The sequence below is a fragment of the Styela clava genome, chromosome 5 (genome assembly GCF_964204865.1).
Source record: "Styela clava chromosome 5, kaStyClav1.hap1.2, whole genome shotgun sequence".
Classification (NCBI taxonomy): domain Eukaryota; kingdom Metazoa; phylum Chordata; class Ascidiacea; order Stolidobranchia; family Styelidae; genus Styela; species Styela clava.
In genome coordinates, this window is record NC_135254.1 from 9,317,032 (window position 1) to 9,342,938 (window position 25,907).

The following is a 25,907-nucleotide window of genomic DNA, read 5'->3' on the forward strand; positions in this document are numbered from 1 at the left end:
ATTACCAGCTTGTATAGGGCTTTGTTTGGAACAAAGGGCATGAAAATTGTCATACAAAAAAAGAGTAAGTAACAGTGCAAATACATTAGTTAAATTCTACGCTTTATTTTTTCTAACGCAATTGTCAATGAGTTTGCAACTGTCTCTGGCGGTTTTTCCTTTGGCCTCAAACACAATAAGTTCATCTTAAGTACAAAATTTAACTTGAAACCATGATTTTGCAGCGGAAATGTGAAAACATGTAACATTAAAAAATTAAGACTATGATAAATTTGACCTGGTCATAATTATCTTTAAATGTTATGTGAAACCTGAAGACTTGAAATGTCAAGTCAACTTGTATTTTATTAGTACTAAACTATTATGAGTTTCTATTTGTTCCGAGTATTATAAGGCAAGTAAACTTTCAATCAAAACAAGCCTAATTACTTGTGTGTATGCAGGAGTGAGATGTTTTAATGTCATTAAATATTGTGTACAACTTTGATTGTATATTTTGTAACTATATCCAGATCATTACGATACAAATAAACATAATATATGGACAGAACAATGGTTATTATTTACATGTTAGGTGGGAACAAAGACATTTCAACAAAGTATACAATAAATACCTTTATTATAACTTGGCAGTGCCTCGAAAATTAGGTGTGGCACTTTTTAGCACACCTGTCCTACAGTTCTGAGTTGAGGATGGTTCACGTAACCGCAGGTCGGGTAAGGCTTTCTCCACCATCAGGTCCAAAAAATAATAACTGGCTAACTAATCCCATACCCGACATGGACTGGTGACTGGATGAGAAGCCATGGTTTGCCATATAATTAAGCCATCTTATCGACTTTCCTCTCCCCTTGGGTAAATATGTAAATTCTGTAAGATAGATATATGATGCGGGGCAAAGGATTGAAGTAAGCAAATGAATTGGGATTCATGCTTCACTCTGAGTTAGATAGTTTGTTCAAAAAGTTGGAAAGTATATGAAGAGATATTCAAACACTTTAGAAAAGTGTGTGACAAGAGTGGTGAGACACATTAACTTAGAATAATAGAATAATAATCTTGTTATACCTGAAACTTCTGTAGTCATGCATGACTTTTCTTTGTCTATTCTACTTTTATAATCCAAAACTCTTATGCTTTCCCCATTTTATTGTACATTATCTAGTTTCTGTTTGCTTTACAGACAATACAGTCAGTTTTATTTGTTTACCAAGCTCGCAGTGATGTTTACACACATACTGTGTCTATTCAGCGTAGACAATTCATTGTATATAAATTTTGTGTGTTGTCAATGTGATTATGGGGATGATAATTATTTAATATAGAAAACAAAATGAAGTAAATTAGAGATGACAAAACTTATCATGCTATTAGTAGTACTTTCCTATTACATTATTATTATTCGTCTTTCCTTTTTTCAGTTTTTGCTCTTCCTTGATCTGAATACCCCTATACAAGGGTCCTATACTATAATGTGATAATGATATAATATTACATTTGGACACTTTTTCTTTCAAAATCTCTCACTTGTTTCATACACGGATAGACCAGTCTGAGTCTGACAGTGTTTAATTTTCACAGTGGCGCTAAGTATATTTATTTTGGGCACTCATGCAATCATCTTTTATATCAGGGTAGTCCAAGGTTGTCGGCTCCGAGGGCCACAAATTTATTTTTTCATTGTTCGCGGGCCACAATAGTGCCAAGAATAGATAAACAGTGCAACACAAAACAAACACTTTTATTGTGCAAACGAATCGTTATCAGACATAGCCATCCCAGGCTAATAGAATCCGCATTCGATTTTTAGTTTTCTATGATGCCTATATCGTTAGCATATATTCCCGACCAAAAAAATAGAAAGTCAGATATAAATTTGGACTGCCAAGCACATCATTCAACTTCGCTATCTGCCTCGGCTAGCCATAACATTAGTCAATTCAGTGACATTAGTGATGTAACAATATGTCAAAAGATTTTTCTGGGCAATTTTATTACGAAACAACACGAAATGCGATTTAATGATTACTCTCCGAATGTGACGCGGGCCACAGATAATGAAGCGGTGGGCGACATGTGGCCTGCGGGCCTGGGTTTGGACCACCCTGTTTTATATCATTCTACAGTTCTATCTGATGTTGGACATTATTATTATACAATCTACAAAAGAGGGAGAAACCTTGTCTAACTTCAAAATTTATTGAATTATGGTGAATTATTTTGGAAAAAACACTTTTGTTATAATATTTCTAAGCATAAACCTTTTTATAATAATAATTGTTATCAACCATTCCTACCCTTTGTTAGTCAATACTAAATACCATGCGAGGTTGGTTTTGTTTGTCTTGTCCCTATTATCACCATTTTAATTTCGCATTTCATCGTTATCACTTTATTTTATATTCTACTACATGCTATGCGGATAATACCTCTTCATTCCACTAATATCAAACTTCACTGCTTAGCTCCGAAACAATTCATTTTAACATCGCTCCCACAAACATTACCCTGGGGATTCCCCTGATTTTTTATAAAAGGTGGTTTTGGTTTCACCTTCACAATTTATTTTGCGAGAATTGCCATGTTGTTCAATCTAACTTTGTGAATTGTATACTCAAGTGTTTGGAACCAAAAAGTTTAATTGGACTCCATGATCATCGTAACAGGCAATAAAATAATTAATAAAAACAAATAAATAAATAAAAATTGATTTATGAAATCAGGAGAGCAAACAAACCCTTAGATAAAGTTTGAAACTTACAGAATATACGGTAAGATGGAAGGTTTTGCCAAGAAGAAGTAGTACGTTACAGGAACTTGGATAATCGGTTGGCACTGTATGAAAAAATTTTTTATTGCTCTAATAATCGAAACTCTGCTCCTACCATGTTAAATTTGCTTTGTGAGCAGTGCGCACGAATGACCTGCTATATGGAATAAATGAGACACCATGTCCAAAGTGTACTTTTGGGATATGTATGTGGAAACTGTGTTACTCTCATTTTATTTCTGTGAATTTTGGAAAAGAGTCAATGCATGGCTAACTGTTGAAGTATAGATTAAACCACAATTTGACACAGAGAAATTTTATTGGGGGTAGGGCAAAACCAAGGTATAAATTGTGTTTTATTATGTGCCAGATATTTCATATACAAATGTAAACTTTGTAATGAGGCCTCGATTTTTATATATGATAAAAAACATTATTAACTGTGAAAAGATCAATGCAACTAGAAATGATAAACTGTCAATCCATATGAAGAAGTGGAAAATTATCATAAGCTCGTTTTTTCAAGTGCATTGATATTTATGTATTATTGTGTCTATATAAATGTGATGTTTTGAATATAATAAAAAAAAATTACAGAAATTTCTAAAATTTTATGAGTGCGAGAAAGTATTTTGAAAAGCGGTTAATCCCTTATAATTCAGATGAGGTTTATTGTATTGCAGGCTCACCATGTCGTAGGGGTTGCAGTGGCGAAGGCCTGCTTCAAAGATTGAAGAAAATTATTGCTATCCATGGATCCTAAAAGACATACACCATGATGGTAGTAAATGAAGCTTTTATTCTTCTGGTGACAGTCATCCAGATCCTTCATCACAGGTTCGGAGATGTTTGGTTCAACCACCTTATCCAGAGAGTAATAACTTGGGTAGGAAATGATGAATCAGTATTGGTCGTCTAAAGACTTGCATGGAGTAGAAACACCTCATAATACTACATGTGACCCCAGCAAATGAAGGACACGAGACTGTGTCATTAGTGAGTAACCGTACTACAAATCCAATCGCAACAATGATGTTGATGGCAACCTACAATATAACTGAATCCTTTCTAAACGAATAGAAAATCTTTGTCTAATTATACATATTGTATTGAAATATAACATTACAAAATTAAAAATAAATCATCATCATCAAGACAAATAAAATAAGGGAAAAATCATTAAAATTCATCTCTTCTAATAGATTATGATTCAAATCGATTAACACAAAACATGAAAAATGAGAGTATTACGAATTATAGAGTAATATGAAAAAAACTAAATCAAAATAAGAGAAAATAAAAACAAAACAGTTGCGTAGCCAGACAAAAAAGAAAAAGCACCAAAATTTTACAAGATTTGATAAAATGTTGAATTACATAATGAAGGAAGCTGTTAAGGTAAATAAAAAACAAGAAACAACTATAAAAAGATATTTACAAGTATTTGATGTCTATATGCACTAGATGCACCATAATGCAAAAAATAGTAGTAATGGTAAGTACTTGAACTTATATTGAATTACTATATGAAGATGTATTGAACAAAAAAAGATTAAAAGTTGGAATTGTGTTTTTTTTATCAATATTTGTTTGGGGTGTAGTTAATTACCGGTACTAATTAACTTATATAGGATAATATCACCTTACCCCTCACTTGAAAAAAAAAAGCTCTTATTCTGATAAAGGATTTTTCTTTCATTATAAAGGAGAAAGAAGCTGGCCAATGAATAGCGAGATCAATTGTCAGTTTATTTGGGTATAGGAGTTGTTGATTAATCCAGATGCAAAGATTTGGATGGTTGAAGAAGTTGTAACCAGCTAGCATTTACATGAACCACCATGTTATAGTGAGAAATTCAGCAATTATTTCACTCCAACCAAGAAATGATTTGGTATAAATGTCTGGATATGAATTTACTTTTTATAGTAGAGACGGAAAAATCAATGCTTTCGAGGAACATATGAGTGTCGCTGTTGCCTCCCATACATCGCAATAACATCACGAGAGTATACCAAATCTGGGCAGAAATCCTGATCATTGAAGAGTCTTCAAAGATAACTTCAATCATCGAATATCATCTCATTGTACTCATTATTCTTTATTCAGAATTTGTGGATGATTCTTCTTCGTGTTCGTCAACTATCGGCCCTGTAAAAAAATTTTAAATTTGAATTTTCATGTCTGATGAGAGACAGACTTGAACACTGGGAAATTTTGGCAAGATTGCTCTTTTGATTAGACCACTGGGCCATGGCCCACTGCTGGGCCACAGGAACATTTCCAGGTGGGCCACAAACCTATTAGAAATTGCTAGACATTATTGATAAATTATTTAAATTGGATTGTAAATGAATAATACTACATTTTTTAGCTACCCAATGGTCATTTTTATTTTGAATATCTCCACGGAACTTTTTGTGTAAGAAAAGTTGGCCACCAAAGAAAAAAGATTGATTCATAGCAAAAGACTATTTTTTAGTAATTTATTCCTGAAATTTGTGACAGTCAGTTAATTCTAGGAGGATGCTGTTATAATGTAAACTCCCTTTTGAAAACTTTGAAATCTAAATTTGAAAAAAAAATTCTCAGTAGACTCACTTGCTCCAGATGATTTTGACGTTTTTTTATGTTCTTTAAATGAATCATTTTGTCCATAACTAAAAAAAAACAATAGCAGGTTTTACTATTAATGCACATGTTAAACAAAATGATATAGAAAGTTTCAGAATACATAGCGTAAGATAAACACTTGATAGGGGGGTCTATGGTATTGGTATGAAGTTTAGTTATATGTAAGAGAATTGCTGTCTCTACCACTGAAAACACAGAATTCGGTTTCAAACAATCTTTGGTGTATAAGCATCACATCCTATTTAAAATAATTATCTATCAGAATTCACCCAAATGACACATTTACTACTGATTTGCTATACCTTGTAATGATGCCACAAATGTAATAATAAACAATTGTTACTCTGGAATCCAGCTCAAATATTCACATAATCAAATATATAAAGAAACCCAAGGTCCCTACAAAATGGTTGAGGCAAAGTCAATAAAAATAGGACAAAGTTGAGGTAATTAGGACAATTATTTTGAATAATGATAAAATAATGTCGAAAAACAAAATACCTTTCATCCTCCACACTGGCTTTACCTCCATGATCAGGTTTATCATCAACTACATCAATATCCATAATTTCTTTATCATCTTCTGATTTAGCCACTGAGTCAGACATCAGTCGTCCTTTTTGAAAAAATCACCGAGTTTATCTTTTGTTCATCGGTTAAGCAGCCTTGTAAATTCATTAGGTTGCTTTACTTTTAGAACAGGGCTATGTGGTTAGCATCGCAAAACGTCAGAGATATGCTTGCCGTTTGCACCTTTAATTACCAAATATTGTAGGGAATAATTATGTGTGAAAGGATTGATTAACTCCTCAAGTTACAGCTTCCACCACAACCTACATACAAAGGTTGGCCCACATTCAGGTCAAATAAAATATATCTGTTATTAAATATATTATACAAAATACAATTTGTACATATAAGTTTTAATTCCATTTTAAGGGTTTTACTTATTGTGAGTGACATATTAAATTACAACAAAAAATTTTCAGATTATATCTATTAATCCTTGGTTAAGATAAGTTTAATATTATGATGGTATAAGTAGAACAACCGTTAACATTGACAATCAATTAGAAATATATATGATAACTGGTGCTACTATAGAACGAAGTCTACTAGGTACCGGCATATGTTGTTCAACCGCAACGGTAGAAGCCTTACAATAAGGAGCTAAAATATGCTCCTAACAATCACTCAGAAATATAGATAAATTTGTACAAGCTTTATTTCCAAACTGTGCAATTTGTTTCATTAATCGCTATTTTATACTGTGCACACATCACTGATACAAAGCAACAAATGTATTTGAAAAAACTTACCTCCTTGTGCCTCCCCTGCCCCACCATTATTCGGATCAGTACTTGGTCCAGGGATCGATTTTGAACAATGGGGTCTATCCAAAGCTCGACTCTGGGGTGGCACTTCCGTATCACCCAGCGGTTGCTGAGGTTGGACGGTCTCTTCAACTGCCCCATTATAATTGGGTTCAGTAATTGGTCCAGAGACGGGTTCGGGGAACGGTAGTCCCCCAGAAGCCCCAATTTCTGGTTGCGCTCCAGTATCACCATGGGGTTGCAGAGATTGGACAGTCTCTCTAACTGCCCCATTATCATTAGGTTCAGTACTTGGTCCAGCGATCGGTTCGGGATAACGGAATCCATCGGCAGCTTCTCCTTGGGGTGGCACTACTGTATCAGTCGAGGGAGGGCGAGGGTCAGCTGTTTCACGAGTCGGTCCACTGATTGTAATTCCGTCATGAATAGGACCGGCTTTTTGAAAGAACAAGAAAATTTATTCATAAACAGCAGAATGAATATTAAACTGTTCAAATAGTTATTAGCAATGATAGTCAGTTTGGCACCCCAAGAAAAAATTGTTGAATATGCTAGAAAGTAAAATATTATTCAGCTATTTATCAATATCCCATTTTGCTATAAAATGGGAAACTAACAGAGTATGATATTTCACAATAGGCAAGTGTCACTAAACCCTAAAGCAGATAGTTCTATAGCACAAGTGGGTCTAAATGTAGCATTTTCTTAAATCAAGGTAGAGAGCAAGCTCTCAGAATTAAACTCAACTCTGAAGTTATCGGTGATTCCTGAATTGCAAAGAGCCAATGAAACTAAACAATATAGATTCAAGGTAGTGCATTAGAAGCCTCCAAATGCTGATTGACACAAGACTTGAAGCTATTCCATTCAGTATAATCAGGAAAACATCTATGATTCATGAATTCCACATGAACAAAGTTTTTGGAAATTAATTTTGACATAAAATTTCTTTGTCCAGGCGATCTACTTACATAAAACAGGTGGAAGCACTTAGAATATAATGGGATTTTCTTCAATTTGTCTATAAGAAATATATTTTCATTGACTGGCTCGTAACCTTCTTGCATATAAAATACACTACAAACCTTTATTATCTTTTAGTGACTCTTCAGCATGGTGATGTTCCACTGCAATAATCCTCGCATTCTTCATGGCTTCAGTCCATTCCATTCCAAATTCCTTGCAAATTATATCAGCGATATCAGCATTATTTGATTCAACCAAATATTCAAGTAAGTCTTCAAGAGTTGCAGGTTTGATATTTTGGCTTCGCCATAAGGCAAGTCCATCTCTCATGTACAGATTTGATTTACCTGGAATATGGAATTAAAATATTAGAATATCCCTGAACAAAATAGACATTGTATGTGAAGTTTATCCATGTGGTATTATCACAAAATTCATCCATACAGAAATAAAAATGGGTTAGTTTTTTCTGATTTGAACAAACCTCGGAATAAGTAGCTACTGGTATCATGGGATTTGCTATACTTTCCAAACAAAAAAGAATTGTTACAGCCCAGAATTCACATACATAAAGTATTACACTCAACTGGGTCCTGAGATATATAACTTGAGCCGGTATAGTTGGGATAATTATGGGTTATGGGTATTCTATTATACCATTGGCTATTTTTGATCGTCTGAAATCTTAATATAGCAATAGGTAATAATTTGATTTAAACTAAATTGGCCCAACATCTCAAGTTATAACAATAAGAACAAGAAACAAACAATTGTACCTTGTTCTATTTTCTTTATCTGCGTCTGATTCAGCTTCAAATACTCTACACAAAAGTTCCGAGCTCTTTCTGGTGGCATTTTCCACTCAACAATAGCAAATGCTAAAAAACATGAAAGAAAGTTCTATAAAACAGTTAACGGTGAAATCCGGATATTGTAAATCAATAAGATAGAAAGAAAAAAATCTGAATAGATAAATTAACTCACCCCGATCCAGTCTATCAATCTTGTGATTTTCTGTAACAAATTAAGAATATTATATTAAAAACAATATTCAATCAAAACAATTTATTGTTCTATTGCTTAGTAAGTTATTACCTCATTAGGCCTAGTTAGACGGGTAACAGTTTAAATTGCAACGACCAATGGTCATTACATTGACGTTAATTAATAATCTGCATAAAATAAGAAAAACTGGTAGAATTAGATGTTGCACACATAGAGCCCTTTTAAGGTGTGACACCTCATCAACTTTCCTCTCAAACCAAAACAAATGTATATAACATATTTCTTTTTTGGGGATTCTTTTTTCGTCGAATGGGTGCTTTTGACATAATTTAACATTAGAAAACAACATAAACGAATCAGTAATGTATAAAGCAAAATATGTAGAAAGAAATTTTACCTTTGTTTTCAGTGAATCCTAGTTCTTGTACTATCTCATCAGCAATCCTGTTGAAATTATGTCGACGTAATGAAGCCAGAACATTGAAAAGGGTGGCATCAACAGGTTTGGATTCCTTGAACCATTTTACAGCTTCTCGAATTTTTGCTGCTCGGTCAATACCTGAAAATTGTTGAAATGAAAGTGAATTACCAAAATATATGTTTAATAGCATTTCATAGACAAAATAGTGCTAAAAAGAGGAAACTGAAAAAATGTGCCTCATAATCCGATAGTGAGTGTATTAATTTTTATATTATAAATAATGCTTGGACAACAGAGATTTCCCTCTGAACCAAGAGACTACGACCAGGGTTGGGGCGAAATTATCAATCAAGCCATTCCAAATATGGTTGAGTAATAAATTAGAAGTTCAAATCTAGGAGCTAAGTGTACATAGATAAATTTATTGCTATCTATCTATTCTAGCTGCTAAGAAACATCACCAACCCATATTATCAATTTTGTTGAGAATATCTGTGTGAAGTTGCAAAACATGACGTGATAATAGATAACGGTCATCTTTTGTCAAAATTCGATGTTCAAAGATACGAGAAACTAGAAAAAAAAAATGGTAAAGTTGAATATCTATTTCAGTGTTTCGAATTTAATTTCAGATTAATCTTGTTTAATAAAGAGGTAAAATATATAAAAAAAGGTTAAGAACCAGTAAACAACTGTATTTCAAATTCCAATGTTTCAATAAGTTGGCTGACTGGTGTCATGAAGCACTCCCTATTCAGGGCCGTTTCGGCGGCAACCGAGATAAAGTGTTTTATGACCTTTTTGTTCTGCCGATTTAGCAGGAAACGACAGGGACAGGAAAACACGGCTGCGAACTAACCCATGTACGTACAGTGTAGTACTTATCGCACCAAATTCCAAAGTTATTTCAACATTCGGGATAATAGGTTGTCCAAAATGATTGCTGCTCTATAACTTAAAATTATTTTTGAATGTAATATCATTAAATAAAAATATCGAAATTTTGTTTTGATACAAGAAGACAAAAAATCATCTAAAGCAAAAAAGTTATGATGATATATATCAATTACCTTTGTCCCATTTATCTTTCACATTCACGCCACGTACAACAATTGTATCCTGTGCTTGTCTGAAAACAAAAATATAACACAACTTTCATATTTATCCGGAAGAGAGAAAAATCATTGAGACAACTTGATCATATTCATGACATACTGTATATTCTTGAAAGTACGCCTATCGCGCGAATTAGCCGACTCCCTGAAAACAGCCTTAAAACGACGATTTTATAAAAATTCGCAAATAAGCCGGTCCTACGAATCGTTACACACCGAAAGCCCTAAGAAAGGTGTATAATAAGAACAAAATTACTGTAACGCAAACATTTTAACACGTTTATCTTTCTGCCTGTTAGCGAGGGCCATTGGTGTATTGTTACTTGTAACTCCTACTTGAAATTTATGTTAATGAAGTCTATATTGCTTTTCAATGCGTGTCGGGAGTTTAAGAGTAAGTTCTTGAATCAGCATCAAACAATTTCTTTCGATCGCCCACAACGGCGGTTAATTTCGTTCTATGTCTGTTTCAAGGAAAGAAATAATGTTGTATCAACACATTTGTATGAATCGCTACAAATCGTCAAATCGTTAACACGTCGGCCGGACGCCTTAAGCAAGGCGCAGAAAGAAAACAAAATTACATTTCTAATGTTTATCGTTTCTGTTTGTTAGCGAGGGCTGTAGGTAGATTGTTACTCATAACTCTTACTTATAAATTTATGTTAATAAAGTCTATATTGCTTTTCAATGCGTTGTGATTCGTTTTAATGGAAGGGATTGTGTCGGGAGTTTAAAAGAAAGTTCCTGAATCCGCATGAAACAAATTATTTTGATCGCCCACAACGGCGGTTAATTTCGTTCCATGTCTGTTTCAAGGAAAGAAATAACCTGTATTAACTTAACACATTCTTATTAATCGCTGATTCGGAAATCGCTATCAAAGGGATTTTCAAACCTTGTAGAATGAATGTCTTTTTGTGGCATATTTACATGACCCATTCTTTCGATGTTGCTACAGTTGGCAATTCTTCGGTAATTCGATAATATGAATACTTTTATTTATCATTTGATTTTGAATATAGTGTCATTACTTCAACAGCGTGAGCAATGTCATGCATGATGTACAGATAAATAATTCAATTATAAAGAAGGCGACACGGCTGACCGTAAATCGACGCTTTTGCTCTTAAGTAAAAGTTAAAATCAAATTTAATCAAATACAAGCGTTCAGTGTATAAAGGTGATTAAAAGTCAGGCGGCGTTATTTGTGTTACGGCGATAGGCCCATAGCCCACCAAATGATAACATTTTGACCAGAAATAGTTGGCGTAAATCAACGCTGTTGATCTTTTAAGTGAAAGTTAAAATCAAATTTAATCAAGTACAAGCGGTGACGAGTATAGAGGTGATTAAAAGTCGGGCGGCGTTTTTGCGTTAGGGCGATAGCGCTCCAGATAATAAAATCAAATAATAAAATCAAATTTAATCAAATACAAGCGATCATGTTTATGATCAAACAATCACACCTGCACAAGCGATTGTGTGTGACTGTGTGTGCCTGCACGCTGTTTGCCGTGAGAACTAAATGATTTGTAGCTGCAGCTGGCAAGTCAGCATAATAAGATCTCGATAGTGATCAAAGTCATGCGCAAATGAGCCGATTTTTTGATTTGATCTGCGTTATGCGCGAATAAACCGGTTCCCTAGTTTGGCAACTTTTATTTTGAGTTTCAAACTCGGCCTATATGCGCGAATATACGGTAAGCATAATTTCTCGTCTGGTTATCAGTCCATGTCAGGTATGTCAGTAATTGAAAAACAATTTATTTTGGATGCAAGGAAAGCCATTATACGAATCACTTCATGACGGAAAGGAGACAAGCAATCCTCAAAATTACCATCAACATGTTGTATCTTCATGTTTGTTCATACTGATTTTTGTCATTTTATGACGACACAAATTCGTTTCTCAATACTCACTCTAGCTCTGCTTTTCCCATCAAATTTGCGGATTCATCAACAAAGTTAATATCCACAAACTCTCGTTGTTCTTCCCTCTTTTTATTTTTTAGAGAAATTTCATCTTCAACTTTTAAACTTCCAACAATAATAGATTTAGTCTTCTCTGCAGAATTTTGAATACTTGTCTTTGAATCTTCATGAACACAAAATATTTAAGACATCAACTCAGTGGCATTGCAATCAAAGCTTTGCACAAACTTGAGTTAGATCAAATCCATCGCCCACCACAGCCAGGAAGTTACAAATTGGGTTGGCAATGACAAATCTGAAATATTCTGTCTGGTTCTTCAAAGATGTTGACTCCTTACATCAGCGGTTCCCAACTGGTGGCGTCCTCACAAGGAGGCAACAGAGCAGTTTGAGGGGGGGCGAAAAAATCATTTTATATTTCACTTCACGAGGAAACTCTTCATTCTCCTTAGTTTCACTGCCTGATAAAGTTATTTCACAGGACGTTTTCAATTTGTTGAGCATAATGAGAATGAACAGTTTGAACATAATGAGATTTGAAATCTACTAAACACAATACCACTATAAATACCACTGGAATGATAAAAATGGGGGCCATGAGTGCCAAAAACCTCCGCAAGGGGGCCACGAGCCATTAAATATTGGGAACCACTGCGTTACATATTTATGGTTGCATGTACAGAATCGTGTTCACTGTTCAGAGTAAAAGGTGTTAAGGAGTTATTGAAAAAATCTATGAACCTGTAGGTGCAATATCTTCATGAGAATCATGTGATCCCTCAGACACTTTATGGTATTTCCTTTTGTCCAGAAATTCTATAAAGTCAAAGATAAAATTAAATTTAAAAAATGAACTATCATTGTTTCGTAGCTATGAATCAACTCATAATGTAGTAACCTAAAACATAGATTTGAATTCTACCACAAAATTGTCTAAAACTATCATTTTGTGAGTTGAAATAAGAATACCCCCATATACAGCCCTAAAACAATTAACTTCATATATTGGGCCTAGTTTGCCTCATGTATGAGATAGGCTACATATTGTATATTTAACAAAATCTACAGTGGGGAGCCATGAGAAGCCAGTTAGAGGCATACAATACTTGCGTAATAACTGGTATCTGGTAAACATACTTACCTTTTCCACCTTTCTTGAGTAACCCATTACATTGTTTGTGCTTGAGTATTAACATACCAGCTAATATTGCAGCTAATATTGCCACGATCATCAGTGCCACACATAAAACCACACTTAGAACTTTCAAAGAGTTTGATTCTTCTTTAACAGCAGTCGAAACTAGAAGCAATAAAAGAAAAATATTTAACATGCTGAAGAAAAACCATAGAGATAAAAAGCATAAAACATTAGATGTTAAAAAGGTTTTCAAGCAAAAAGATTTTCATTTTGTAGGAATGAAGATCAATAATTTCACATTTTCCACTTATGTCTCCATTGATAGTAGTAATAACGTTTTAACTATAGGTTAGCCAAATTACTTAATATAAATATTTTGATAAAAATACTGTAATTTAAAATATTTGAAATGATGATTAACTGCATTTGAATATGGACATCAATACATGTTACGTTGTAAACGTACATTGTTTACAATTTTATTGCACATTTTGCCTCTGTATGCAGTGCATCGTGCGCTGCCTTGTAACCAATCATTGTAGAACCATCATTACCCTTTTTTCCCTTTGCTTGTAGCGTAAATTAGTAATTTTATCTGTTGTCTGGTTTAGCGTTTTTCTTTCGGTCATTTCGCATCACGTATTCGTCGTGTAAGAGCCGCAGATATTTGTCCGTATTGTGGACTGTTTACTTATCTGTAATTGTATTAGCCGACCGGATCAGAAAACAATTGGTAAGAAATTAGCCTTTTTGTTGTTCATATGCTTTGTGACTTAAGTTAACCAATTGTTTTAATTCATTTAAGAAAACCGATGTTCTTTGCCAAGTGTATAAAGAAGAAGCTGATTTATGCACGTGTCTTGTTTGTGGACAAAGGGGCTGAGAGTGGCGCGTTCAATACGTTTTCATTGTGTCTTGTCTATATAGATTCCGGGCTATCAAAAGACGTGAAAACTTTAACCACTAAATCTACTATTTGTACCATACTACTAACTTATGTCTATTTAAAAATAATTTTAACAAAAAAAGAAGAATTTTTATTTTTTTTAAGAACACACCTTCAGCTTCAGATAATGATATACCATCATCTTTTCTACAAGGAACTTCAAGTGGAGCTTCCACTGTTTTTCCTTTGGTGCTAGCTTTGATAGTTGTTGTTGTCGTTGTTGTAGAGCTAGTTTTCGCTCGGAGATATTCTAAAGATTGTTCGTTCAATTTCATGAGATATTCCATCTTTTGGTCATTCATTAGTGAATCATGTTTCCTCTTCGAAATTCCATCAATACATTTTCCATTTTCAACCAACTTTGAAGGCCCACAAACACACTACAAATTTAAAAAGTTTAAAAGATTTCTTGAATAGTCATCAAATTAAAATCTATACATGCATGTCGGAAATATTTGCCTAGATTTTCTAGGAATTTCATTTTAGATGATAATTGAAGTGATTGCACCACGCCATATTCACTGAAATATTTCAGATGAAATATCAGCCAATATTTACGTTCTGTTTGTTTAAAATCAAGTTTTAAATAAGTCATAATTTTTGGCAATTTTTAGGTCAAGGTTGTTTTGAAGACCAATGAGCTCCGAAATAGTGCTAATGTAACTAAATGCTTCAAACAGATTCTTTTAGATACAATATCAGCCTATATATATATAGTTTGTTTATTAATGAGTATGTTTGTTTAGTATGACTTTTACCTTTGCCATAATCTTCGGCAATTTTTAAGTAAATATCGTTTGAAAGACCAATGAACTCTGAAATTAATGCTAATGTTGTTAAGATCAAAGATGTTCATAAATGTAACCTTTGTCGGTCCTGTGCTTCCCCCACTATATAATTGATCCTGGTCGTTTGAACAAGTGTCATGATCCCAACAAGTTTGATCCGTATTCCACCTTTATTAATATAAAATTTCAATTATTTGTAAAATTATATTTTTGCAATAGTGTAAAATAATGTGTAAATTCATATTAACATAGATGTAAAAAGTATGGTATGTATAAACAAAAAAAGTCATATTAACAATATATCGTTCCTCTCTTATTCTAATTACTGGTTGAAATAGAAGAGAGTTAAAGACAAATAGTACTATTGATACCTTTGAGAAAATTGTCCTGGAGGACAGGGAAGACATACTGATTGTCCTGGATTTTTCGAAGGATCTCTCGTAAATTCACATTGTTCTACCATGAAAAATCCTGGTGGACATTTGAAGCATAACTGAACTCGATATGCAGTGGAAGCTTCGTGTTGGTATTTTGGCCAATCATTTGGCCTTTGTCTCAAAGCACTTGATTTAGATGGAACGCATAGAATTGTTAAAATTATTACCAATGGTATTAAACAATTAGACACCGTCATGTTGACTTCTTATGTATCTAACAAATAATGTAAATTAATATCATTTTGGAACAGAACTGATAGGACACATAACATGATATTTTTAGCCGAACAAAATTATGGGAGTGTTACTCTGCCACTCTCGATTTGCATAGTGCAATTCATGCTTCATCAAATCAGATCTACATGGGAATAAGGTAATTTGGGTCGTAAGCGAATGTATTTAGATGACAAATTTTTCAAAGCCGTGTTCTGTACTACAGTGTCCATACATAGTGTTACTCGCACTTGAAGTACAGTACCGGTACTCTTCAAAATAAATAAATCCGTTTATTTTAAGTTTGTTTGTTTATTAGTAAGTAGTTCAACTAACCTTATTTTGACTCAATATGCATGAATCAATAATCCTGATAAATAATAGTATGAATCATTCATTATACATTCAAACCTACAGCTATTAACAGTATAAAGCGTCATTTTCCTATATATTTGAGCAAAGCAAATAAAACATTTATACCAATATAAACCATATTTAAATGTGCAACTTCGATTGTGACAATTTGAAAGTGTACTAATTTAGTTATTGGAAGGCCTTTCCTCTTGGAAAAACACCATAGTCTGACAGTATGCACGTCTCTCTGTTGATATCACTTAGCACTCTAGCAGCATAGACAGCTGGGCAGCCTGACCGTAAGTACAGAAGTAAGTATACCCAAGTAAGTTTTTTCATAGATTTCAAACAATATTATTTGCCCAAGAAATGTTACTAAGTTATGAGATATCTATACCAAACATACAAAATGACAAGAAAAGCCCTGAAAGGCTGCAATTGAGGAACTAATATTTGTAATAGTGACGTAATGCTGTCTTTTTAAATATCTGGGGAATTCCCATGTAGTTGTTTCGGTTGCCAGGTGTAGCGCGGCGGTATGACTCATCGTACGATCGTACCAAGCGTTAGGAATACGCTCGCCACCGCACCTCTGATTACCCTGCGTGTGTTCGCATTTCGCAGGTTCGAATCCCATACGGGGGTGTCTATGTGCGGAAGGCTTGCTGGACTCCTCGCAGCCGTAAGGTGGTTAACGTAAACGCTAGTCGGTTACGGCCTCCTCCAACATCGAGTCCATGCTTCCGAAAACAAATAACTAACTAATCCCATACCGACATGGAATGGTAACCGGACGAGAGGCCGTGGTTCACCAATTAATTACAAAATAATAAAAACTGATTATGAAATCAGGAGAGTAAACAAACCTTGGACAAAGTCCAAAACGTACAAGATATAAGATGGAAGGTATTGCCAATAAGAAGTGGTACGTGTTCACTCACCTAAAACTATTGAATCAAATCATTCACACTCGCACACACACACAACCATAGAGCAGTGATAAAATTAGAAAAAAGACAGAAGATTTAGATAAATTATATGGTAACCAAGAAATTAAAAGATGGAATGTAAAAAATTGTTTTCTCACACCATTTTGATAATTTTATAAATATTCCCAAAGAAGAGTGAACAGTATTTGATATAAGGACAAAAAATGATTCGCCAAGCTGAATATAATTGAAGTCAAAAGGCCAAATTGCCCAACCAAAGTTGAGTGTAGGAAGAAGTGGGCCAAACTTTTTCATTCACCAAACACATGCCAAAATATTGCCAAATTGTAGTCCAGATTACATCAATTATTAAATACTACTGGTAACAGTTTAAGTATAATATAATTAGATTAGGGGATTGATACTGAGGTAGGTATTGTAATTTATTGGTTATGGTGAGTGGGAACAAGAATAAAGGAATGAAAGATTTTTTTTCATAGGATCCTTTGAGATTAATACGGAAGATTCATCAGAGTCAGTCTTTGGAAACTTATATTTCTCGTCATTCGATGATTGTGACGTAGCCTAAAAACGATCTGCGAGTAGGTGTTTAAAAGATTGCATATATGGATATATGTTGAGCTATTAATTATTAGCAGATAAATGAAATTGTTAAATTGATTTTAAGAGGTATGGACCATTAAATTCGTATCCCTTTATATTGGTATTTGGAGGATCCAAAAGCAATTTCTGTTTGGGACACAATTGTCACACCATGCAAAAACACTCAATTTTGATCATATCACACGATCTACACTTTGGTCAACAAGTCAACTCCACAGCAATAGCTTACCTAAACATAAAGTACATGCTTACATTGAGAGGTAGAAAACCACATCAAATTAAAATCACCAACACAAAATTAAAAATTTATTAAAGGGGACTGGGGAGAATCCAATATAGCTCGACTGCTCGCCCAGTTACAATACTTGGTATATTGCAGGAACTATAGCATGCTGTCTACATCCCTCATCTGGATATATCACCAGTCATGCCGAAAACAAAAGCCATCCACCTGTAATAAGAATAATTCCACACCAAAAAAAGCATGACCATGCAATTGTCAGAAAGTGAACAGCTATTCATAAAAAACACCGTCCAAGTATGTCAGTTACCATCTGACAAAGCAAACAACATATATACTGTATATATATATACATACACAGTGATAAGAGTGCCTTCACCAGATTGCGATTGGAACAAGACTAATTACAATTTGAAGCAGGTATAAAAGAGCTACACAGTAGTAGCTGCAGGAACTATAACAGGATTTCCATAGCTGTTCATAGCTGACAAAAAAACAAAGTGCAAGTGAGGAATGTCCCGATTTTTTGTCATGTATCGTCAAAAAGATATTCATTTTCTTTAAGGTTTTAATTGCTTCAAAACTATTAACACGTATCAGTGAGTTTTTGAAACAGTAATTTAAAATATTTGGAGACTAGATAAGACTTGACTTGTTTTTGAAAAGATTTTTTAGACTTCAATGTTTTCAAATTTGAGGGAAGAGAGTTTCAAAGTTTGGGTCCATCAAAACACAGGGAATGCTGGCTCACAGATTTACTCATGAAAGGAGCTACTTCTTCGGTTGGAGGTATTTTTGATAAGTATGTCGTCGAAGCAATTTGGTAGTGCGTTATTATGAAAGTCATAAGCTAATGATAATACTTCAAATTTCATCATATCTTCAACCTTAAGTATATTTGGTGATTTGAAGTAATGGTCTACACTTTCATAACTTTTTTTCTTGAAGACAATTCTTGAAAAATTATTACACGTATTTTGCAATTTTGAGACTAGTGTTTTGTTTCAATGAAGCCAAACTGAGCAACAGTATCGGATGTGGCTGAGTAATAATGATTGATACATTGCTAGTAAAGCCGATTGATTGACACACTGGGAAACCTTGGCAGGAATTGCCAAACTTTTTTTGCTTTACCAATAACATGTGTAATTTGTGATTTCCAAGATAGATTTTCATCAAAGATAACTCCCAAATTTATTTCACTCACTCTTTCAATTTCTTTGCCATTGAGTGATAAAGATTTTGAGCAATTCAAATTTTTATGTTTATTAGGATGGAATAGTACAAATTTAGTCTTGTTGGCATTAAGAAATAGTTTATCAACCAGCATCCAACTGTGAATGTTGGCTAGTTCTTGGTTCGCAACTGCGAATAGATCTTCCAGATTTTCCCCAGAGAATCAAGTCTGTGCCATCAGCAAACATGATTGACCCAGATGAGTCCAGACACCTAGGCGTGTCGTATATATAGGCTAGGAAGAACAATGGGCCAAGTAAAGATCCTTGGGGAACTCCGTGCTTCATTACACAAATATTAGTAGAGAATGAATTGTCATGGTGTACGACTTGCTTTCTGTCATGCAGGTAGCTCCGGATCCAATTGAGTGGGATCCCTCTTATTCCATTGTGATAGAGCTTACTTAGAAGGATTGAATGGTCAATGGTGTCAAAAGATTTAGAAATATTCCAATAGCATATTGCTTTTTTTCAAACGCCTTCGTTAGTTTATGTACCAAGACATTAGCAGCCATAGCAGTGTAGTGTTGCTTGCGGAAACCAAACTGATGCGAATACAGAATATTAGTGCTTTTAAAATAATTTGACATCCTACTATACATTATTTTTTCAAGGATTTTGGAAAACGATGGAAGAAGACTGATAGGCCTATAGTTTCTATGATCAAAAACATTACCCTTTTTAAGAAGAGGGAGAACTTTGGCCGTCTTAAAGCTTTCAATGAATAGTCCAGTGGATAGAGAGAGGTTAAATATATATGTCAGGATATTAATAATATGTTCTGGAATATATTTCTAAATTTTGAATGGAATACCATCAATTCCAAAGCTGGACGTTGGCTTCAATTCGTTTATGATGTTTTTGATTTTTAATGATGTGGTTGGCCTTAAAAACACAAATGAGCCATCTTGCTTCCCTAGATATGATGAGCGATTTTTATCACAGCTAGCTGGTTGCGGCATATTGTCAAGCAAGCTTTGTGCCCCTTGGGAAAAGTGTTTACTGAATCTATTTGCAATTTGTGTACTACTACATTCGAGTCCCACAGAAGGGCAAGAACTGGTTTGGTTTTTACTGATTAGTTCATTATTTGTTCTCCACACTGCATTAACCTTCTTCTTGGTATTATTGGACACGAGATGTACATATGGATTGTTTTGATATTGCCCGCACTGTACGCCAAGTATCTAATACCTAAGTAGTGTCGCGGAGATAAGAACATTACTTGTTCCAAAATTTGTGCTACTATTAAATGCATATTAGGTTTCACATTTGAATCCTACGTCGCAACGCTATCTATGTGTTTGTTTTTCAATACGTCGATATTTCACGTTCCTATGATTTTACAAACTCGTTTCAGAATGCATAATAAAGACGCAGGTACTGTTTTATAGACAAATTGATATTTAATTACTATCGGTATATGCTTCATGTGCTTCACGCAGTCAAAAACATCGTATATTTTTGGTCTCAAAGCGGAACGCCTCCCTTAACTTTACAGTTTCCGATTTTACTACATATGCCTACATTTAAAGCCTTCCCGACTGTCTTCATTGACCATATTGTCATCGCTAACGATACAAATGATCCGAATTTAGATTTTTTATGTACATCAAAAGGATAATGAAATAGTCTGCCGTTTTCAAGCATTGAGAATTTACTTATTTGCCCAGACATGCTTTTCTGTTGACGTTGTTCATTGTTACATTCACGTGAACGTCCGAACAGGACCAAATATAATTGATTTTACATGTGATACTTAATTTGTTCTTAATTCTTAAAGTTCGGACTCTTTGCTGACTTCAGCAATTGTGGGTCACGTTTTATTTTTTCCGAAAATTCACGACACATTTCTTTCAAGTTGAAGTATAATAAAAGCTCAGTTTTCATTAGTTGTTGTATTCATACTCAAATTAACTTTATCTTTTAGCTTTGTGACGATCCTTGTTTCATTTGTTAAATGATATAATGTGATATTGGTTCCATATTTTGGGGGGGGGGGGATCCCCTGGGGGGAGGGGTGAAACACTGTCGAAATCAATAATATAAGTAACTGTGCCATGTTTCAAGCTAAAATACTGAACACAGACTGGAAACATTTTCATGTTTTTGTGATTTGAAGGATCAGTTCGAATGCCAAAAAATAACGGAATTTTCAGATATTGAACTAGAATTTACTCAAATCTTGAAGTGTTGCCTCTTGCCATCTTCGAAAGATTCATGTAAAATATTTGGAAATGTTAATAAAATTGGTATTTCTTTGGCTATTTGAGCCGGACCAAAGCGAAATTAAAAAGAATAATTCAAAGCTACAAATAAACGGAAGCGATTCAAGAACGGAACAATATCAAATACAGTAATATAACTATCGATATTAGAAAAAATAAAGGACAATTATCATCTTATAAAGTACAAGGACAGAAATCTCAAATGAAGGATTGTCCTTTGAAATAAAGGACGGTTGGCAACCCTAATGGTAAGCCTACATAAAAGGCACTCAATATAAAGGCCACGTTTTACCTCTCTTAATTTATTGCTTTGCTTCAATCATTTCAATATTTTGTGGCCGGTCCGCGAGATCAATATATTTGATGTTAACGGTCCGCCGAGGAAAAATGGTTGGGATCCATTCACTGGTAGAGACTACAGGATAGAATAGTGTGTACATATGCATCCCGGGGACAGGAAAGCCGATAAGACGTATTATCTATATGGCCAACCACGGCCACTCGTCCGGTTACCATTGCATCTCGGGTATGGAATTAGGTAGTTATTTTTTGTTTTCGGAAGCATGGACTTGATGGTAGAGGAAGCCGTAACTGTTTCTCATTGGTCACCATGTCCATATATGTAAGCATCGCTCTGTGGTTATTGGATACGAAATCAACCTATTGATCCTTTTGTTATTATGTTGTTGTTGTTTTTCTTGATATCTTCTTCTTATCGTTATGAAAAACCGCCATTCTCTTTAACTACTAGGCCACAACATAAAAGTGCAATGTTCTTCTCTTATATTGGTATGGTTGTAGAAGTAATACAGGAAAGTATGAGACTAGCTGAAAATGGTTCGTTACAGATGTCATTTCCTTGAGTCATCATGGACAGATTTGAAGTTAAAGAAAACTTTTCCGACTCTAACTCGACTACTGGAAGCCTCACTCGTGGGTGTCTATACGACATCTTTATCTTGGTGGAGATGTTTTTTGAAAATCGCCAAAATTCATTTCCAAATGCTTAGCTGTCAAATCTGTCTTACTCTAGATTACATAGGACAAACTCGACTGATATGCTGGAATCGAAAATCATTTAGCTTCTGTATCACTTAATGGTAAAATTAACCTTCAATTGCCGTTCTTACTAATTTATTAACGTCTTCTTTGTACTTTTCCAAGTATCCAAATATCTGTTGCGTATTCAATATTCATTGACCTAAAAAAAGCGTTTGACGCAGTGGACCACAAAGTATTTCTGCACAAATTATCAAATTACGGTATACGAGGTATTTTACTGCGACTCCTAGCCAACTATTTAACCACAATTTTTTTAATTATCAAATGACACAAAATCTTCAAAACCCTCTATTACCTGTGGCATCCCACAAGGCTCGATGTTTTGTTTTTTATATGTGATAGACCTTCCAAATGCCTCTGCCTCCAATTTGCTCACAGAACTCTTTGCTGATGTCCACCCCATCAATGTCATTATTGCAGGAAAAAATAAGTGAGGTACTCATTAAAGTTCAAAACTGGATGGACATAAAATTTCTCATAATTTCTAGAAACAAAAAATTCAAATTTACAGCTTTCCAAGTTACAATTGACAACCAATCTCTTGGAAAAGTAGACTTCTATAAATACCTAGGCATACATATTGACGAAAACTAGATCGGACTAAACATGTGAAAGATGTGCTTGGAAAATTGTCACAGGCTATTGGTATTGTGGGTAAAGTTGGCAAGCTTCTAGGGCTGGGAATGGTTAATCGGTTAACCGATTTCAAATGGTTAACGGTTACGATTCATTTTAACCGTTAACTGACATCTCAGGTACAAATCATCTTTATAATGAAAAATTCCTTCAAAAATGATTACGTCATCACAAATTTATCTCCTGTGGAGTTTAATTCAAAAGAATATCACTAACTGTATTGGTAAGGACTCAATAAATGTAAAAAATAATTTATGTACCAAAATGGCTGATTATGCAAAATTTGACAATGATAAATTCAGAATCAGTTTTCGATAAAAATATATTGTTCACGATTTTATTTCAAAATCGTATATTCAATGTCATCCAACAAGTGCGCAGTTGGTGCCGTTTTTCTTTATGATATCTCCAAATAGAATTTGTACACCGAACATTGAAAATTTGTCATATACATGGCATTAAATAACGAAATCGGGTTTTACTGAAATACTACCATATGTTCGAACCACGCTGCATATCTCTTGCAGCAGAGCGATCATGAAACTATCTCGATTCGTGAATATTTGTGATCGATATCGGGATAGGATCAAGCGAAAATCCTTTGTAACCATTGTGACGTAACAAGCTAAAATTATAAATTATAACGTGAAACGTCATGACGCGGTTAACCGGTTAATTTTACTCGGTTAACGGTTAAAGTGTTTTCTCTGAAATTCCCAGTCCTGCGGTAGCCCGTTGGTTACGGCCTCCTTCCAAGGAGGTGCGATGGTACGCCATATGAATAAGTCGTCTCATCGCCTTTCCTTCCGCGCAGCAAATCTTAATGTCGAATGCAACAATATAGTAAGTCACAACTACTGGAACTAGACTAATTCTAACTTATTGACAAAGGAACAACGAGCGCGACTTTTAGAAATGTGAACTAGTATTTAAAGAGGAAGGAAATATCACTGACAAAGCGAAACAGGTCGGGGCATGGTAGTCCTCTTCGGACAATTCTCAATATTTAGTAATACAATGTGGAGTGTCACACATTTGCGGTCACAATTTCAATCAAAGAAAATTCCGCCGTCAACAATGACAAATAAATTTTTGATCAAGTGAAACGCCCAATGTTTATATCACTGTACCATATATATACGAGGACACATCACGTTGGAATTGAATAATAACTTGCGTTTTTTTAAAAGCAAATCAAGTGATAATTCGTACAAAGTGGGAAATATAAAGAATGGCATGCAATGAATCTAAGAACATCGATACCAATCTATTTGCTTGTTTGGGAACAAACGTCTTCCTACACCAAGGGTGTGCAACCTTTCTTACATGAGGGCCAGCTTAACTATATGGCGAACCTGCGAACCCACGCAGAGTGATCAGAAGTGAGGTGGCGACATATGGCTCGATAAACCACACAGCCGCGCCATTTCATGACGCATATTTTAGAAAAAAATGTTCACATAACCTCACAAAGGTTGACGTCCAACATGCCACGGCGGCTAATTCGCGATGTGGGGCGGTGGGCTTTTTTGCCTGCACCGGAAAGAATGGGGGAGAGAGAGAGAGAGGTGTAATGCAACATGATTCCCCATAACCAGGTCATTTGCAACATTTTCACACATTCATTTCATGGCGTATTATTGTTTTTGTTTCTGTGTATACTGTTTTTAGAACACTGGCTTCAATTATTACATAAATGTTTACGTGTGATAAGTCAGTTAGTGCTTTTACTGATAATTGTTTATAGAATTTACTATCATCGTTTTGATTTATGTTTGTATGCATCTTGATTTTATAGCGTCTTTTCTGACTTACTCGACACGATGGATATTTCTTCTCATTTAAACATTTTTCTCTCGACTCTCTTGATTCTATTCATGATTTATGTTTGAACTTTTCTCTCTTGACTCACTCTCTTGGTCCCATATATACTTTCTATTCAAACTTTTCTCTTTTGGCTTACTCTCTCGGTCCGATCTTCGTTTCCTAAATTTTCCCCTGAACATATTTAAATCCAGCTTAATTATTTGACGTTTTTTGACGTCATTTAGCATCAATGGTGTCGCTGACACGATGACTTGATAGTCTTTCGCGGCCCCTCGTTAATTGCAGTCGAAACATTGTGTGCCTGTTGTGCTTCTTTTGGACGCGTCAATGGACATAACATCGTTTTGCATTTTATGCTGGCACTCTTCTTCAACCTGTTGTTGTTCTTTGACACGTTTTAAAAGGTCGCTTTGCTTTTCAATTATTGGATCAATTGCTTCGAAAATTTCAGTGGGTAAAAAATTTTGCCAGAAGGCTGATATTTTTATTTATTTCAAAAATTTCTGTGAACTTCAAGAGATTCGTTTTTTTTTTTTGTATTCGTTTCTTGTATGCGAAGATGTGATAAGAATAAAAAATGGCGGCACCTTATGGCGATTCCGCAAATGCATATCAGCTGACAAGCCAACTTAGGGTGGAGATCAAAAAGGTAGTTTAACCTCGAATCGGAGTTTAACTTTGGATCGGCGGTTTAAGTCCGGATCAAAAAGGTGGTTTAACTTTCTGTGACGTAAATCTCGACTTAAAATCGGCGATTTTTCAAACCTGCTCTGGAGGTGGTTTAACTCGGTTTGTCGAGTGCATTTGGATTGCGGCGCTTGTCGTGTTGGATGTTATCGCTTACCGTACAATCTATATTGTATTCTGGGGCGGCGAAAGAAGTAGCAGGGAGCTCTGTACAAGCGTCACGACGAATAAATAATTGTATACCTGTACCACGAGGCTGCGATATGTAGCATTTGCGGTGGTACCTGTGCTGTACCTAGTACCTACCGTACTACGCCCGAACAAAATTATTTACAACGTGGAATTGGGCTATACTATAATAAATCTAGTAAGGTAAATACATA

The 25,907-nt window shown here is 34.7% G+C and overlaps 1 protein-coding gene across 1 annotated transcript; it reads right to left on the minus strand.

The window, feature by feature from the left end:
* Positions 1-3,659: 3,659 nt before the first annotated feature.
* LOC120345047 (uncharacterized) lies at positions 3,660-15,716 on the minus strand. Its single transcript, XM_078113049.1, has 16 exons — positions 15,423-15,716; positions 15,129-15,219; positions 14,376-14,643; positions 13,321-13,479; positions 12,921-12,995; positions 12,168-12,342; positions 10,200-10,258; positions 9,595-9,702; positions 9,106-9,267; positions 8,688-8,717; positions 8,480-8,581; positions 7,823-8,050; positions 6,723-7,172; positions 5,905-6,019; positions 5,371-5,429; positions 3,660-4,920 (listed from the first exon to the last, which is right to left on the minus strand). Exons 1-16 carry the CDS (start codon positions 15,683-15,685, stop codon positions 4,871-4,873), a joined length of 2,394 nt encoding a protein of 797 aa, XP_077969175.1. The 5' UTR covers positions 15,686-15,716; the 3' UTR covers positions 3,660-4,870.
* Positions 15,717-25,907: the final 10,191 nt, after the last annotated feature.